At 38.1% G+C, this 17,711-nt stretch overlaps 1 protein-coding gene across 2 annotated transcripts; it reads right to left on the bottom strand.

The window, feature by feature from the left end:
- Positions 1-275: 275 nt before the first annotated feature.
- LOC105565066 (facilitated trehalose transporter Tret1-2 homolog) lies at positions 276-11,827 on the bottom strand. 2 transcript variants are annotated; one of them, XM_012017923.1, is made up of 12 exons: positions 11,353-11,827; positions 10,638-10,755; positions 9,251-9,459; positions 9,006-9,162; positions 7,518-7,656; positions 3,608-3,816; positions 2,691-2,960; positions 2,344-2,566; positions 1,905-2,101; positions 1,652-1,831; positions 1,352-1,486; positions 276-1,276 (listed from the first exon to the last, which is right to left on the bottom strand). In XM_012017923.1, the coding sequence occupies exons 3-12, from the start codon at positions 9,265-9,267 to the stop codon at positions 1,160-1,162; spliced, it is 1,644 nt and encodes a 547-aa protein (XP_011873313.1). In that variant the 5' UTR covers positions 9,268-9,459; positions 10,638-10,755; positions 11,353-11,827; the 3' UTR covers positions 276-1,159. The 2 variants fall into 2 exon arrangements, with proteins under 2 accessions (XP_011873313.1, XP_011873312.1); XM_012017922.1 differs by having other exon boundaries at positions 10,638-11,827.
- Positions 11,828-17,711: the final 5,884 nt, after the last annotated feature.

The raw sequence follows: 17,711 nt of genomic DNA, 5'->3' as shown, positions 1-17,711 counted from the left end.
ATGTAAAGGAGAGTTTAACGTTCAAAAGTCGAGCAAGGAGTCTACCTCTGCCCAGCGAGAAATGACTCGTCAATCGATATTAAAACGATTCTCACTTGGGTGATGAACAAAGGCATTGGCCAACACGCCTGGCAAGCGTGGCGTTTTAATATGCAAAGTCCTTCCAGAGAAACTATGCCGACAGGCATGGAGACTTTTGGAAGAGGCTTGGAGTGGATTGAGATAGAATAGTCTATCAATTGGCTGAGAAAGAAAGAAAAGAAAGAAGAATCGAATACAATATAAAATTATAAAATATAATGCTAAAACGTACAACGTATGTATATAATTGAATATAATGAAATGCAAAACATTAGTACAATGCAAAATGTATAATAAAAATCCTCTTTATGCAGCTTATAAAATATCTTATCAAAATATCTCTTATAAAAATTACACGAAGCGCATAATAACATATAATTAAATCATAACAATAAAATTAGGTTTTTACGAGACACACAATTATTATCGATACAGTCGTTGAACGAGTATCAATTACACATACACGCAATAATTACATTATCTTATTTTCTTAATTTATATACGTTTTATGATAAAAATAGAAATTACTCTCTCACGATGTAGCCGTTTATATAATATAATCGAATTAGGTTATAATCTTACGTATTAAATTTCACTTAATGTTCTCGTTATTTTATATCATTATTATAACATGAATATCATTTGGTAATTTTGCAAAAAAAATACATGAGGTACTATCGATTAATGAATAAAATTATGCACGAAGGTTTCCGTTACATATTTCCATACTGATAACATATGCCGCTTCTGCCGTTGTTTAAATAAAGGCGCATGTAATTGATCAATTAATTGCAACGGAATCAATCAGAAATACTCTTATCATAAAATCTATTTTATTGAAATATCAATTGTAAAATTTAAATAGATTTGTTTAACTTAAGAATATATTATATATATATATATATAAGTTACTTTTCTACAGTTTTCACTTATTTAATATAATATTTAACCGCACATATTTCGCACACGACAACGCAATATTTTTACAGAATTAACTTTAAATATTAAAAATGTACAATTATGTCTCATATATAAAATATTATCGCAGCCGTATATAAATTTTAATCACGTTTTGTTCTTATTTAAACTCTAGTAGAGAGACTAAACGATTAGGTTCAGTATTTGCAGTTATACGTGCGTCCTGTCTCTTCGTTTTTTTCGTTTGTGTTCTAGTTATCCATAAGAAGTTACTTTTCTGTGGAAACACAATTATATATTCATACTGTTGCTATTAATAAACTCGGTCCATGTCTTAATTAAATTTTCTTACTTGAAAGTATTCTTCAATTTCTTGAAGCGTACGATCCTTCGTTTCTGGTAAAGCGAGGTAAATGAAAATCGCTTCCAAAAGGGAGAAGATGCCGAAGATAGTGAAGATTCCCGTTGTGCCAACTAGACTATTTACCTATTAAAATATCTATCGTTATATGTGATTTCGATAAATTCAGAGAAGTATGTAGAACGTTAAAATTTTCATATATATATATTTTTTATATATTCCTGGTAAAATTTTCCTGGCAGAATGAGTATAAATTATAACTTTTGAATCTTATAATGCGGTGCTTTTTACCCATGGGAAGCACTTGGTCATGAAGAATAGAAGCAGATTGAAGATGAAAAAGATGCATCCGCCGCCAATGCCACGAGCTCTCAGAGGCATCAGTTCACCAGTCATCAGTCCAGGAAGCGTTAATAGTCCCACGGTGTTCGCACCGACGTAAACCAACAGGCACACGGCCAACACGTAGACCTGAAATTTTTTCATTAAGTTTATTAACACATTAGACAAATTGAAAAACATAAAACTCATCAGTCACACTCACGTCCACGGAAGATCCCTCCTTCCTGGCGGCCAAATATCCTGCCAGAACCAACGAAGACAAGGATGTGCCTACTGCCGAAGCTATGCCTAAGGTTCGCCTACCCATTTTAAGTAACAAAACACAAGAGGCGAGGGAGAAGATGAACCTGATGACTGCCGTCACCACAGCTGCCAAATAATTATCCACGTTGCCGTCACCTACGAGAAATAGCATTATCAAAATTTTTGCTGTTACATAACAGAAAAGTCTGTGACAGTCGTATTGGATCTTCGTGCCTAATATAATATTTTTGCGTATACATCTTTATTCATACATGGCGTGCACATCTTTCTTTAAAAATGTTCACTTTCGTTATATCGTCTAATTTAGATATTTTCATCACAAAGTTTTCGTGCAGGAGATTAATGTTTCGCCAAAAGACGTTAAAACTTTTTCTCACCCATGTCCTTGATCATGTCAACGGCATAAAAGACAATAATGTACGTTCCGCTGCTTAATTGAAGCACGTTAAATACGTTGATGATTATCAGTGGTTTCAACACGCCCGGATCGCGAATTGTAGATAACATTGAGGAGACCTGCTTCTTAAACGACGTATTTACAGGCTTTCTAGCGAGATCAGCTTTTATGCTTGCGTCCAGGAGCTCTATCTCCGTGGTCATCTAATTAATTAAGACTCTTTTAATCGCTTATAACATTTTCACGGTGGCTTCGTAGTGTAGTACGTTTGATAAAAGGCTCGTACATATATAGGTGAAATAAGAAAATTTCGAAATAAGTTCCTACCTCCTCCGTATTGCCACCTCTGAGCCACAAAAGGGCTTTCTTGGCTTCATCAATTTTCTTCCGTCTAATGAGCCAGGCGGGACTTTCGGGTATCAAGCAAAGAGCAATAAAAGCCAAAACAGGAAGTATAATGGCGTAGAAGGCCACGATGTCCCAATTAAAAGAAGCACCGAGAGCATAAACTAGCAGGATTCCGGCGCAATACGCGGCAAACGAGCCAACTACCAGGAAGCCACGAAGAGCTGGATAAGCCGTTTCTCCTACCAGCACCTAATTTACAGACCACAGTACACAGTTTGTAACAGTCACCTCTTAATATCAATCAAGTTTCAACAAATAACATACAAATAAATAATGGAACCGCTTAATTAAAGATAAAAAGCAGAATAGAAAAAAATTTCAAGTAAAAGAATTTCTCATTGATTCCATCGCAGTTGTGCAATAGTTTAAATGTATTCGTATGGATATCAGAAGAAGAGTGGTAGATATTTCACTAGCAATGCCATAAAGTTTCGCTACGATATCAGTAGTGAAATTAAATAGTAACAAGTAACGAAACCAATCGATAAAATGAACAGTAAAAGTCAAACAGCAGATCAAATGGCAAAAGTTCATTCGTGATCAGAGAGGAATTGAACCGACCGGAAGAAAGATAATTGTATTAATGTCATTATGCGCTAAATGTTATTAAAACCTCGTCACGCCGAGCAATATTTTAATATAGCGAATATCCGATTAATAATGAATAAATTAACTGAAAGCGCGCGTAGACTGAATCGATTTTCAATATTATTTTTTTGTGTATAAAAAAAGGCAACGTTGATTTGCGTCCAACTTCGGAATCAGTCGGAAATCCTTTTATCATAAATCTCGTATTATTCAAATGTCTGTCATAAAATTTAAATTAGAATTCGCACCTGTGCAGGCACCGCCATGAACCCGACTGACACGCCGCAGACGACTCTTCCTACTAGAATAGCAGTCACGCTCCTCGACAAGCCGATGATCAACCAGCCTACGCACAGGGGAATCACTGACAATTGAAGGCTACCTCGCCGACCGATCGTATCGAGGAGAGGTCCTGATAACAACGAGCCGATAGGAGTGGCCAGGCTGTGAACTGCGGCTGCACAGCAAAATAATTCATCGCTTTAACAATCGCATCAATCCACACGTTTAACAAAATATCAACGATTAAGTTTCTAATCGACCATAACCGGCGATGTGTTTCAAACAAAGAAAATTTATTGCGAAAGATATTACCTCGGCCAGGGTTTGAACCTGGACCTCCCTACACTCTGGGCGGGGCGTCTCACCAATTCGACCACCGAGGCATATGATAATATTTGTCGCAATAACAGTATAGATGTTGTCTACGCGTATATTTTCCACTTTTGTGAACTGCGCACCGATGCGGATTGTCGGTTGTACACAGCACTATCGAAACGCAATATTTTACGTATCCCCGTTCCCTTCCTCTTCCCCCTCCCCCCCCCCCGCCACTTGACCGCCATTATTCGGTCTAGGTGTATATAAATAACTTCAAGAATTGTTTGACGCCAGTACGTGACTAACAATGATTAAGCTTCTAATCAACCATAACTGGCGGTGTGTTTTAAACACAGAAAATTTATTGATAAAATGTTACCTCAGCCAGGGTTGAAACCTGCACCTCTCTACACTCTAGGCGGGCGTCTCGCCAAAAATATATTATCCTTATTTTTCTGTCAGTCTCCTCAACGATCCGGACTCTTTTGCATTGTAGGCAGGGAGGAAATTGAAATAACACGCTTTTCTCGTTTAGGAATTTGTGTGCCATAAAAAGTTAATGAAATTGAAGGCCGAGTACGACGTAAATGTAGATTTGTGCCTTAATAAACGTTTATTAAACGGCGCGTAGCTGCAAAATTCTTACGAGCTTTGTTAAAATGTTATTGTACACCGTGAAACGTAACAGAGCAATTAACGGTCTATTTACGATCACATGGGTAGGTAAACCACACTATTATTGGACTGAACGTAGGATGCTCTGTTCTAAATGTTAAAAGTTTAACTCGCAACGACACGCTCGTAATCGCGTACATGATTATCGATACGTTACACGGTGCCTTGCGCAGGAAATAATACACTGAAATTTTCAAACAACGTCGCGGGAAGAGCCGTCGAGTCGGATTACTCTTGCTTTTATTCAGCGACTTAAGGGGATAAGATTATAAGTACATCGTTGCACACTTGAATTTGAGACGATTATGAGCGTAGATACAAGCTCGGGCGTTCTCGCCGGGAACGAGAAAAGTTTGTCCGTATCGTAAAAATTTACATTTTATAATTAAAGGAGTGATGCAGTACAGAAAGTCACCCAAGTGACAACTATTTTAACTGGAGGAAGTAAAAACTTGGAATAACGACGTCGCGATGATCTTGCTATTAATCCCTCATTGATATCCGATATACATGAACGAAATTCTTGTGCCGTTGCGGAATGCTCGTAGCACTAATTAATGCAAATTGCAATCCCACTTCTTCTTGCCTCCATAGGCTATCGACATTCTCCGCGCATTCACAAGGAATGCAATCAGTATCACACAGTGAGGCGCTGTACATCGAGTTTGTCTTTTTATCGTGTTGCCTCTGCTTTAATGAAACTAAAGGGATTCGTTACACATACCCTTTGTCAGAGAAGGGTGATTTTACAGTTATCCAAGTTTAATCGGACAAACGCAGGACAGCTGCGACATTCACGACTCAAGAAAAAAGTCCCTGAATATATAAAAGCACGAATAAGATAATTTTATCGTGCGACCCATTTTCTTATTAATTTAATAATATAGTAACATGAGTTTCCAATTTCGTTTCATGGTTTATTATGTTATGTATAAATTTCCTCCTGAGACATAAAATTGTGTTTAAAATAGACTTACAAATTATAGATTTGAGTCATTCTTATTATAAAGCTGCAAATATATTTCTTTGGCGTATCGTATATCTAATTTTCGATTAAAATCGAGTTTTAGACGTCAAGAAACGATTTGCGACACGCTAAAAACTGATACATTAATAATACGTGTAATAAAATATTTTTATGTGTTGATACGACTGTATGAATGATGGATTCTGGTCACCTTCAGTGATAGAATGATTCTTGGGACTTTTAGAAATCGCCAAACGAACATTATAAAAGATGCATGCAGCTGCCAGAGTCGCTCGTGATAGATGGCAAAATAAATTCCGGACGGTAACGGCGAGATTATCCATGTGAAAACCACCCACAAGCGACTCACATAAGTCGCGAAGTCGAATCGAGATTCGACTTTGCAACTTATGCATTCGTCAACAGACTTTCAACACGTACGTGATTCACATATTTTCAGAGTAGCTCCTTTAAGCCACACTCGATCGCCTTAAGCGCGATTTTGTGAACAGACGTATGAAAAAAGGGAGAGATTGCGTGTCTGTATTTCAATTTCCAGTTTTGAAATAACTGAAAACTTTAACTTCAACGTCAAATAGAGGAAAGTCCTCTATTATGAGATAGATTTTTAATATGAGACAGTAGGTTTTTAACGTCCAAATTCAATCACAAATCTTTTTTCGCAACGAGTACACAATCTAACAATGAATTTTCTACTAAACAGACTTCGCTCCAAAAGCAATGAAATCATGTATAACTTTGCACGAACATTTCTTTTCGTTGTGATCAATTTATTAAGAAATGTTCGTGCAAAGTTGTACGCGATTTCAGATTACTTGATAAGGGTCCAAATCTGGGACCAAAACGTTGTAACATGTATTGATTTTTAAAATAAAAAACATTGGCCGGCGTAGGGGTCGTTAAAATTGGGTATCGTTGGTTTATTATTAAATTATATTTTTTACATTAATCTTTATTTTCTCCGAATTAATCTAACTTGTGGCCAAGATTCACTCTGTTTTCTTTTCAAAGACATTTTATTGCTTCTTATTGAACGATAAAACGATATAGCGGACTCTTATGTGGCTTCGTGTAAATGCATGACTTTTATGCTAGCGCACATCCGACATTTGCAAATTGTGAAATGTATAATGCTGGGCGTTGCAAATTTTACGACGTGATAAAATATATTTTCACGCCGTAAGTAGAGATACCGCATTTTGTGCGAAACACCGTTGTTTTTCGCCATGTATGTACGCTGTACGTCTAGGATGGCAAATGTATTTTGCGGGGCTCATACGCGATATGCACGCGAGATAAATGAGGAGGTATAAAGAAAACCATTAAAATTCATGTTCCGGCCGTTGCCCTCGCTCTGCCACTCCGCGGATTATAAAGGGATCGCCCGACCAATTTAAAACGGAGGCACTTGTGAAGGGTCGTACGCTTTTTTTTGTGATCATTTAATAATGACATTGCGCGTTATCAAGGCTCACACACATTCACTTCAAGCGGTATCCTTCCTACACGAACTTGGCCTTGACACTCATTGGTAAAGAGACAAGTCCAATTACCCAATGAGACAGTATGTAGGTCAGTTACAGAATACAGTTTACAATGATTGACGGCGGTGGCTTCATTTATACGAGGGTGATAGCGCAACCTTGAACCTGCTTGTAGGTTCTTGAACTCGCAAGGTCTACGACGAGATCTCACGCATATTGTCAAATGTACAGAAATTCACTTCTCGATTCACTCAGTGTGAAACATTCTATGATATGAATCCTTTTTCGGGGAAAAAAGATGAAACTTTATAAAAATGTATTCCTTCAAAATGAAAATTTCTCAATCTCGTTGAAATATTTTAAATAGTTTCTAGCTTCTTGTTGAAAACACAGGATTATTAAACGTCTTACCTATCCAGGAACCGGTTTCGCGATCCACGTGCAAGGTACTGTTATTTTCTTCGGACAATTGCGGCAGTAAAACGGCGCTGTAACCAATCGGTATGCCACCACCCGTTGCCACCAACAATACTGCACCTGTTACTAAACACTTTAATCGACGAACAATGCAATCGTTAATCATTTGATTGTATTCGCCGCAATTGTTACAGCGCTATTATTTCGGAATATTTTATCCAATACAATGGTACAAATTAATGGAGAGGTGCTCGGCTGCAATATCTGCCTCAATTAATATTGCCGACTCAATTACCACTAAATACCACCGCAAATCGAAGTAACGAAAAAATGCCAGTTAAGTGATTGATGTGTATAATTGATTGGTATGTATAAGTTTGGACATGCGAAAGTTTTACTGCGGTGAAAGATTAACGGTTGAAAAGTACATATGCTCTTCGGCTCTTTTGCTCAGTTCTTTCGTCGAAGAGCTGAAGTCGCGAGAAAGAACTTTGGAACAATTCCCAAACAGATACGTCATGTACAAGAGCAAGCCCGAACTAATCGGAAAGAGGATAAGAAACCTGTGGTTGACAACTAGCCAGGATTTACTATTGCTTCGCTGCTCTCTTTCTACGAAACTTAAATCGCTATTATATCGCGTGGAATTTGTCTCGTTTCTGCAGCTTCATAGACACATGACGTAAGCTGCAAAGATATTTATGCGCCGTGCGACGTTCAAGGTAAAAATACGCTTTAACAGAATTCTCGCTGCCCGAGATATGCAGATATGTATCTTGGGAAAGGCAACAAATAGCGCATCGCGGGCAAAAAAATATAAGCAAGTGTATGAGCGGGGATTTTACTGAGAGAAGCACAATTTTATTTGTTACGGCGCAATGTAATTTCCATGCATCACAGAGACACTGAAAAGACACAATTTATGCTTCGTAGTAACTGCGGTTATTTACTTAGAACTTAAAATTTTATGTTTTGCTAAAAGTACGTCAGTATAATCCCGTGCTCAGCAGTTTGTGAAAGTAACATTTATATATTGTTACAGGTGATGCATCGCGTTACATTTTTCCATCGAGAAGATAAAACGAGTAATAAGATAGCACGGGTGATGAAAAATGGTAGAGGTATGTGTTGTGTTTGGTACCTTTCCACCTATTTTTAAACAGAAAAATGTTCTGGCACTAATCCAGAATATCTACGTTGATCGCGCATCGTTGAGCATGCAGTGCGCCGCGTTGCAAATTTCCTTTTGTGCGAAAGTTATCAGTTTACATGTGAATGACAGTAAATAAAGGGAAAAATTTGTCACGCACGGTAATCCTTTGCAGTAGTTGTTTAATACGTTGACAATTTTTCAGACTTTACGCATTTCACTGCAGATGCATTACCATTTAATGATTTCGTTCAACGATGTAAATATTAAAGAAAGTTGTCTCAAATATAAGCAATTATATATGTATTTTGATATATTGTTATATATTTCACCTGCGCAAGCACTGCCTTCGAATTCGATGAAGATTGCACAGTTGCTTCCCTCAAATCGCCCTTTTCAGTCTTAACGTTGTTATTATTGTTATTATGCTCGACGAATGATGAATTCTCGTCTGTCGAATAGTAGCCCATCATGGCACGTCCTTCCTCGCTGTAACAATTTTCGAAAGTAAAAGTACATCTTCTAATCTATTTCGATAAGTACAATTTTTAATTTATTTCAGATACTCGTATGTTACCTCGTCTCGAGAGACATATCGATTCCAGTCAATCGCGATAGCTGAAATACTCAAATATCTTGGATAATCTGTACCTCTCCTCTTCGCGAGATAGACGTCTCGATCACTACATCTATCACCAACAAGCTCTTGTTGGCACCGCCACCTTACTGCAGTGTCCGTCCCGCATTATGTAATCCAAAGAATTCTTGAGACTTCAATCCTGTCCCCTACCGGAAAACACAAGAATATCCTCTAGACACATAAATTCAGTTCTTATTACAAGATTATTACGTGCAAACCTGTTTTAAGATAAATGGCGATAATTTCATAACCACAGAAATGCAAAAGATTATGCAAAATCGTGGATATTTTATGATTATATATGAAACGACATCTTATTTTGAAATGGAAATGTACGAAAGAAACGTATGTACATCAACTTCAAATTGCTTCTTTAAAAACATGATTATATTTTGTATTAATTACCGAATACATCGAAATCAACGCGGGAAATTGACGCAAAATATATTCCTAACATCATTGCTATAGTTTAAATATACAACACGTAATAAAAATAATCGTTTCCAACAGTAGAGATAAAATATTGTTATTCATCCAATTTGTCTGCTTGTTTCCATTTTGTACTTTATTTATAACGAACACATTTCTTTATATGTAAAATCTTTCTTCACGCTTTTTAAAAGTTATTACGCTTGCTCACATTTTAATTTGTTTTCAGCTTTGTAGGAAAACATAAACAAGACCTCGAAATCTTGTTGTCAACTTTCAAAGGATTCGTTAGCTAAATTACACATGATATTTACGTCATAACGATATTATGATCAGAAAGATAGACTCTTCGTTTGATAAGTTTTACTCTCACACTCATATAGATATGTACATTAAAGAATTACGATATATCCTAATATTATCTGCTTATTTGTGATATCTACATTTTGAAAATGTTCGATAAGTCGACGCTTGAACCGATTACATGTTTACAATTCTTTAAACATATAGGTAATAAATATTCATCCAAATTTCACATTTGTTTAGCCTCTTTTGAGGCTAAACATTATTCGTAAGAATAATAAATGTCTCTTGAAATAATTCGTTGTACGCTCAAGCACATCGTAATTTTACATTTTCGCAAATATGTTATACTTTTAATGAAACAAGATTTTATTTATATCGCATTCTGTGTATATCGTAAAATGATTTTAAGAAAGTCAAGAACACGAAAACCAATGATTTCTTCATCGAATACTCCATTCGTTCTACGTGATTGCGTAAATATCTTCCATGGAGCACCGTATGAAACGGGATGTGTTCCAGAACTGAGCGCAATACTGCAAAATGAATGAGTATCGGAGAAGATATAAAAAAAAAAGAAGAGAAAACTTACGATCTAGTTCAACTTCCTTCCTCTCCCGGTCTCTCGGCCGGGAATGAAAGTCACGTGGAGCCGCGACTTCACGCGCGGGTCGTCTCATTCATCTCCCCGGCGAACATTGCACTCCCGTCTGCGGATCGTAATTCACGGCGTAAAGCACTTTCGCAGAAACTTGGCCTCCTCCCGTCTGTCAGCCTCTCGCTACTCCGGGAACATCCGGATGGAGGCGCAATTCTCACCCGGCAATCTCGGCTCCGTTTATCGTATCGCGTGTAACGAGCGAACTTGGCGAAGAAACGCGAATGACACGAAGGAGGGATAAGCGACAATTGATTCCTCCCGTCACGATGACTAAGTCGAATTAAGCGACGCGATACCGTCGGTCACGGTACTGCGAAAGTCTTTGCTATCGATTGTATAGTCACTTAGTTAAAGCGATACCTGCTCTCTGACTTTCAACTACAAGCTAATAGCCTTGGTTTGTGTATTTCCGGAGGTATTATAGCCTTTTGAATAATCGATCAAGTTGGAAACGACGTCACCTTCAGCAACTGTCATCAGATCTATACGCTTGTGTGTGTGCGTGTGTGTCTGTGTGTGTGATACTAGACATACAGTTAGGCTAAATAACTTGGACACACGAAGAGGCAAATCTTGATTTGCCTTTCAATTTCGCGTGCGAGTATCTTAGCGAATATCCAATTTACATTCAAGGTTTACATCTTACATAGCATTGCTGTTCCGCGAGCAGTTGTTTGCACCGCCTGACGAGGGATGAAACTTTGATTTTGTTGAATTTGCAACGTGTGCAAGTCCCAATAATGTGGTCAAATTCGATCGAGCGCGAATCTACGACAATCCTGATATAGACGTAGGAGGCACCAGCGACCTTTATTTCGACGCTCCTCGGCTTCCTCGGCTTTAACGAGCACTTCACAGTCTTTAAATCGACTTCGACCGTCTTTATCTCATGCACTTAGGGATGTAATCGTTCAACACCGCGGATATCTTCCTAATAACCGTTCTGTTCTAAGAACTGATAATACAGGGAACTGATAATTTTGACTTAGCAGCACACAAGATCGACGAGCAAATGTACACACAAACGAGTACGAATATCGCGATATCCGGCTAATACACGCGCGGATAAATAACGTGTCCAGCTCGCCTTACGCCAACTATACTGAACCAGACATCTGTTGAGGCTCGCTCTTATAGGCCGCTCACTTTGATTAGGCCCCTTTTTCGACGACGACCGCCCGTGTCCACGGTCCGCCATGGGAGCCTTGGCTCGCTGACCTCTGCGGGAAAATGTCCGGGGACTCTCTTTTCTCAATAGAGATAATAAGTGGAAACCGGTTCGAACGGAAGCGCATCAAGTGGGGCACGATGCGCGCGTAAAAATAGCAAATACCTTGATGTAACTTCATTGTTTCCAAGACGCGTGAGAAAAGACGATATCGAGCTGTTATTGACATTATTTTAAGGAACTTTAATTCGATGCAAGGAGACAGTATAATATTTCATCCTCGCGTTCTTACAATTTAATATTTTTAAATTGCGGTTTTCAGATTTCCGACTTTCTCTTTGTTTAAATACATCTACGGCATTTCTTTCACTTCGTTGGATTATGTAACAATTATTTATTCGCCAAGGTCTGACGACAACAAGATATGTTGAAGAAGAGTTACATGCGTATCAGCGTGGCTGTATTAGATAACGTCGCGATTTATCGGTCAAACTTTGTGATTACTGAATACTAATAAGAGTTCAAACATTGGAAGCTCTTGCACGTTTTGGAAACAATGAAATTAAAGTATACAACGCACGCATCGTCTTCTACTCCGCTCGAGCCGGCTTCCACTTACATAATCGCACAGATTAATAATTTATGTAATAGATACACGGACGTATATAAAGTTCTTACATACAAGTAAGTTTATCATATAGAACGCCTTCGGTTTTCCTGTTTTGATGTGTAAGAATGTTTTCATCTATTTTCAAAGCGATAAGTAAAAAGACGTCACTCTTGTAATTGGTATAGTTAGAGGTGCGGCATTCTTATGTTATCTTTATACGCAAAATATCGCAACATGCCCCCCAGGAATGTTTTTAATGTCATTTCTTTATCTTTTGGAGTCTCCAACTTCGTTTTAACACGTTTTTAAAACGCAAAATAACGCAAAGTGACCCTCAACACGCAAAATAACGCAAAATAAAAATCGCAACTTTTCTTAGTAAACATTTCTAACGTCAACATTGTATCCTAAACCAAAGAGATTTATGCCTAAGACTAGTTTTTGTTTACTTTTTTAAAGACATGTTACTACTTTTATAGCCTGCAAATAATATATGTAATTTCAGTAATTTCCCAGATAACGCATGCTTGTCTAAAAGACATCTTCAAGACTTCTTTAAAACGTCTTTAAGATATCTTTTAGACGTGTATGTCTAAAAGATGTCTAAAAGACATGTTAAAGACATCTTAAAGATGTCTTTTAGACATGCATGTTATCTGGGTTGTTCCATGCAATTTCAATATGTTATGTTTTATGTTACATTTTTTAACATATGTTTAGCCTTAATATATGTCGTAAATTGATCTAACAAAACATTAAGGCCCGGTTTCACCAACGTTGTTTAGCTTTAAGCTTAGCTTAATTCGTTCTCTCTAAAATTTGTGGAGTGAAAATACTGCCATGGAGTGAAATGTTCACCCTATTGGCGTGAATATTTCCTCCAACAGAGTGAATATTAATTCCAACGGAGTAAACATTTCGCTCCATGGCAGTATTTTCACTCCACAAATTTTAGAGAGTTCTTTGCCTCTTTCTAAAGTAACAGTTCGAAAGAGACACAGAACGAATTAAACTAAGCGACGTTGGTGAAACCGGGCCTAAGTCGTCTTATTGAAGCCCTGCCCACCTCTGGCCACGGCATTGTCAAAAACATTATCAAAATAATGGAAAATCCGGAAAAAACAAAACGCAAAAGGTGCCTAAAAAATAACATCAAAATAACGCAAAATCTGGAAAAACAAAACGCAAAAATGCCAAAAAATAACATCAAAATGTCACACCACTACGTATAGCACGGCGATATGTCGGCGAATACTTCGTCGAATGTACAATTAAGACATACAATAAAAATTATGGGGAAAGTCTTCCGTAACGATGATAAACAATATCATAATTTCGTGAGGAGTAACGGAGATTGATGAAGATGTTTACGTGCATTTCTCACAATCAACGCTCGACGTTGCTTCATCGACCTTTCGGCACCGAGATCGATTATTTGAATTAAGTTATGTTAAATTAGCTTGTCCCTTCGTGGATTATCGTGTCGCTGTGCAAGAAAGGGAAGATTAATTAATGTCAGTTTAATTAATCTCGTATAACATTATAAAAGGTATTTAAGGTCCGCCAAGATCGGAGCCACGCGATGTCGGCTGGATACAGAGGGAAGTATGTATCCCGCATCTGTGCCGGATATACAAGAGGGTGGTTCTATGGATACCCCCCGCCCCGTAATTATGGACCGCCGGCTATTTGGAAATTAATCGGGTCACCTGCGTTGCACTCGCAGTGACAATCAACCCTAATTACGGCCGCCAGCAATGGAATTATTTGAGAAATTGCCCTGGTTAACTGTTTTTCAATAAGATTATGTTGAAGCAAACAAGAGCAATTATCTATATTGTATCTTTCGTTGGGGAACTTTGAGAAATATCTATCTGGAAAGAGACTTCGATTTTATGGAAAATTAGCAAAACTATGGGTAGCAAATCTATCATTATTTCTAGCACAATTTATACGATCGATATAGAACTTATGTCTAACATAAAGGGCAAGATAAATTGCTTTGCGGGGACGCTTCGACAGCGGAGAATGCAGACCGGTTAATTAAGTTTTCTTGTTCGATTCATGTTTTAGCCGGTGCTGTGATCTAAAGGGCCCAGGAAATTAAAATTAATTAACCGAGTCTGCCGATGTAATAATTACGATTAATTGTAATCTCTAAATTTGTGAAATTTGTGGAAAAAAATCAAACGCGGAGGAGATCAAATCGCTTTTAATTTTATCACATTGTTTACACGTGCAATTGTAATTCTCGTTGTAAAATTATATCCGCATAATGAGTGCATCGCTAATTGCACAGGCCGATTTATTTCGGTTGCGTTTGTTGCATAGAGAGACAGAGAGAGAAAGAGAGAGAGTGTGTGTGTGTGAGAGATTCTGAAACCGGATAAACCAATCGCGTGCGTATGGACAATGTTATTGCCTAATAACCGCGATTGTAATTATTCCCCTCGTTTGTCGCACGACGCTATTAAAATTACGTTCTTTGCTAAATGGTGCTTTGTACGAAACCATTTAAATGATTAACGAGAAATTGTACATATGCGCGCACATGTGCTTTAGAATATTTAAAACGTATTGTCCTGTCGGTCATGTTATTCGCGGTACACGATGCTACAATGCAAAATAGTTTCGCATCTGCAATTCAACATTTGCAGTTCCTACATACGTACGACAAGCAAATCCGCGAGCTTAGTCTCGAGTGGCCGCTACCTTCAATTGCAGCTGCAGCTGACACTGAAGGGCCGACACGGCGCGACGCTCGTTCGAACGAAGTGTCATCCTTATCGTGCCATCAAGAATCAGCGTAGTGCCGAACGTTTGCCCATTAATGTCTGGGTAACCTTGACCCGATATTCAAACAACTCGTCGACAAGGCTAACGACTCAACCTGGTAGATTAGATTGAGACTGCGGCCGTTTTGTATACATGGACAGTCGTTGATTCGCGGAGCGCCCACCGAGAGCTCTTCCTAGATTTATGGACCACAAAGTGGTCCAGGGTCGCGTCTGCATGCCCGCTCGTGCGGACGAAAATGAAGCCGCGATAACAATTACAACTGTTTCATCGCGGCTCCCTTAAGTGCGCGTCACGATCAAACGCGTTTGATTCTTACATTCGAGCTGCTTCAATTATCTCGGGGCGACTGACCCGCTAACGCTTCGTTAACTCGTTAAAAGGATACTTGTCACTTAACATGGATTAAACGCCTGTGTCCGTCGAGCTTTTGCATTTATTTAATTTATACGTCCAAAATGTAATTTAGTTTGTACGTGCATTGTTTCCGTATCAATGACACTAATCTTTTTCTGTTCTTGTGCAAACGTAGCATCGACATATTGCACGTTACATCTCGAAACTGAGAGATACATGTGAAATTCGTATACGTATTTGCATACGGTTTTTCCGGGCAAGCCGATCGTCATTCGTAACTGTTGGAGCTTAAGAGCTTAGATTAGATAACAGGAAGCAACGTGTACAATTCGACGGATCCTGCGCTCCTATATCTCTTACGACTGAACTAGCGCAAGGTCGGCAGCGGTTTCTCGTCAGAATCATCTTGCCAAGAGAAATCTCTGCTCCTTGCAGCCCATTTTTTTTCTCTAATCCCGTCTTTTATTTTAACTCGCTCGCTCTGGCATATGCCAGAGATTACGTGTAAGGCTCATGCTCACTTTTATCACGTGAAATTCTGAGTTCAGAAGATTGAAAAGTCAAAAATCTACATTCGAGTAAAAATACAAGCCTATTGGAATTGAAATTGCAGGAACAAGATTTTGTTATTTTCCTGTGCATTATTTACGTATGATTCGAGACTCAATTCGACCAAATTATATTCGCTTTAACATTTAATATAAGAGCACAAGAAGAAATGAATCCTAATGTTTGTGTCGATTAAGAAGCAATTCGCTTCGTTGCCGACCTTGAAAACCGGAATCTAGTTCTTTCTGTCAGTACTTACAAAACGTGTTTAGACGGTTGGTTGGTAACGAGCATCTATTACTAAGCATGATACGCGTTTTCCTGCACCTCAATTTACATCATCACGTGAACGCAACATCCGTGAAGATCCTGTTACGACAGCAAAAAATATGTTTACACATTATTGGCTCTCTTTCCTTGTAGCTGTATTTATTGCAAATCTGTCACGGATCAAATATAAAATTCAGCGTGTATCGGCATTTAAGGGCATTAACGGTGGAAAAAACAAACTTGTCGAGGAAGGAAGATACGTGTATGCATATGCAATACATCATCTATATATAATTGCAGGCAAACTGCTGCGAGAGAAATTAATTCTGGACTTGCCGTTCTGAACTTCTACAATTTCTCTCTTTCTATCTGCTCTGCGCTTGTGTTTTCCACAAACCAGTCGCGTACTCGCAAACGCGGTATTATACTCGCATTTGTCATACATTTGCATAAACTATGAATAAATGCATGCGCATTAGTGCCTTAACGCAAAGATCTATATCTCCAGCAGTGCTCGCACTCTCGTGCAAAATTTAATTACGAAAGTAACAGACGATATTCCACGCGTGACAAACGAGGGTGGAAAATATTGAAACGCCAAACTATCTTCTTGCGGCGCGTATGAACATCGAAGGTAAAATTACATTTTCGTTAAATACGTAAATAACATTAAATCGCGAGTATACAAATATATCAGCATGTATAAATGTATCGGCATGGTTTATAATAATTTACATATACGCTCGAGATTAATTATTAATATATAAAAACGGTAATAATTTTACATTATTACCGTAACAAAGTAACAATCAGTAATAATCACTCGGTCATAATAATTGTATTTGCACGTTCAACAGAAAGCAGTAATCTGTTGAATAAGCAAATTTACAATTTCGTATTATTACTTTACGTTATCTCCTTATCGCAATTCGTACGCGATCCTTTTTGAAACGTGTTTAAAGTGAATATCATCGACGAGCGTTATCATCGTCTTGGCTTATCTGTGCAAATTAATCGTGTACTCTCGATGCGAGACATCGAAGATCCCTCTCGAGGGCGCGTGCACACACGGAAAAAAACATTTAGCTGCTGTAGCTAAAACTTGGTAAAATAGGGACAGCTAATATTTTTAGTTGTGATAGCTCAATATTTTGCTACGACAGCAAACGGTTTGCTGTCGTAGCAAAATATTGAGCTATCACAACTAAAAATATTAGCTGTCCCTATTTTACCAAGTTTTAGCTACAGCAGCTAA

This window comes from Vollenhovia emeryi, unplaced genomic scaffold (genome assembly GCF_000949405.1).
Source record: "Vollenhovia emeryi isolate VEMERY1.0 unplaced genomic scaffold, V.emery_V1.0 DF939155.1, whole genome shotgun sequence".
Classification (NCBI taxonomy): Eukaryota; Metazoa; Arthropoda; class Insecta; order Hymenoptera; family Formicidae; genus Vollenhovia; species Vollenhovia emeryi.
The sequence above is the reverse complement of the archived record's forward strand: the minus strand, read 5'-3'. Positions and strand labels throughout refer to the sequence as shown.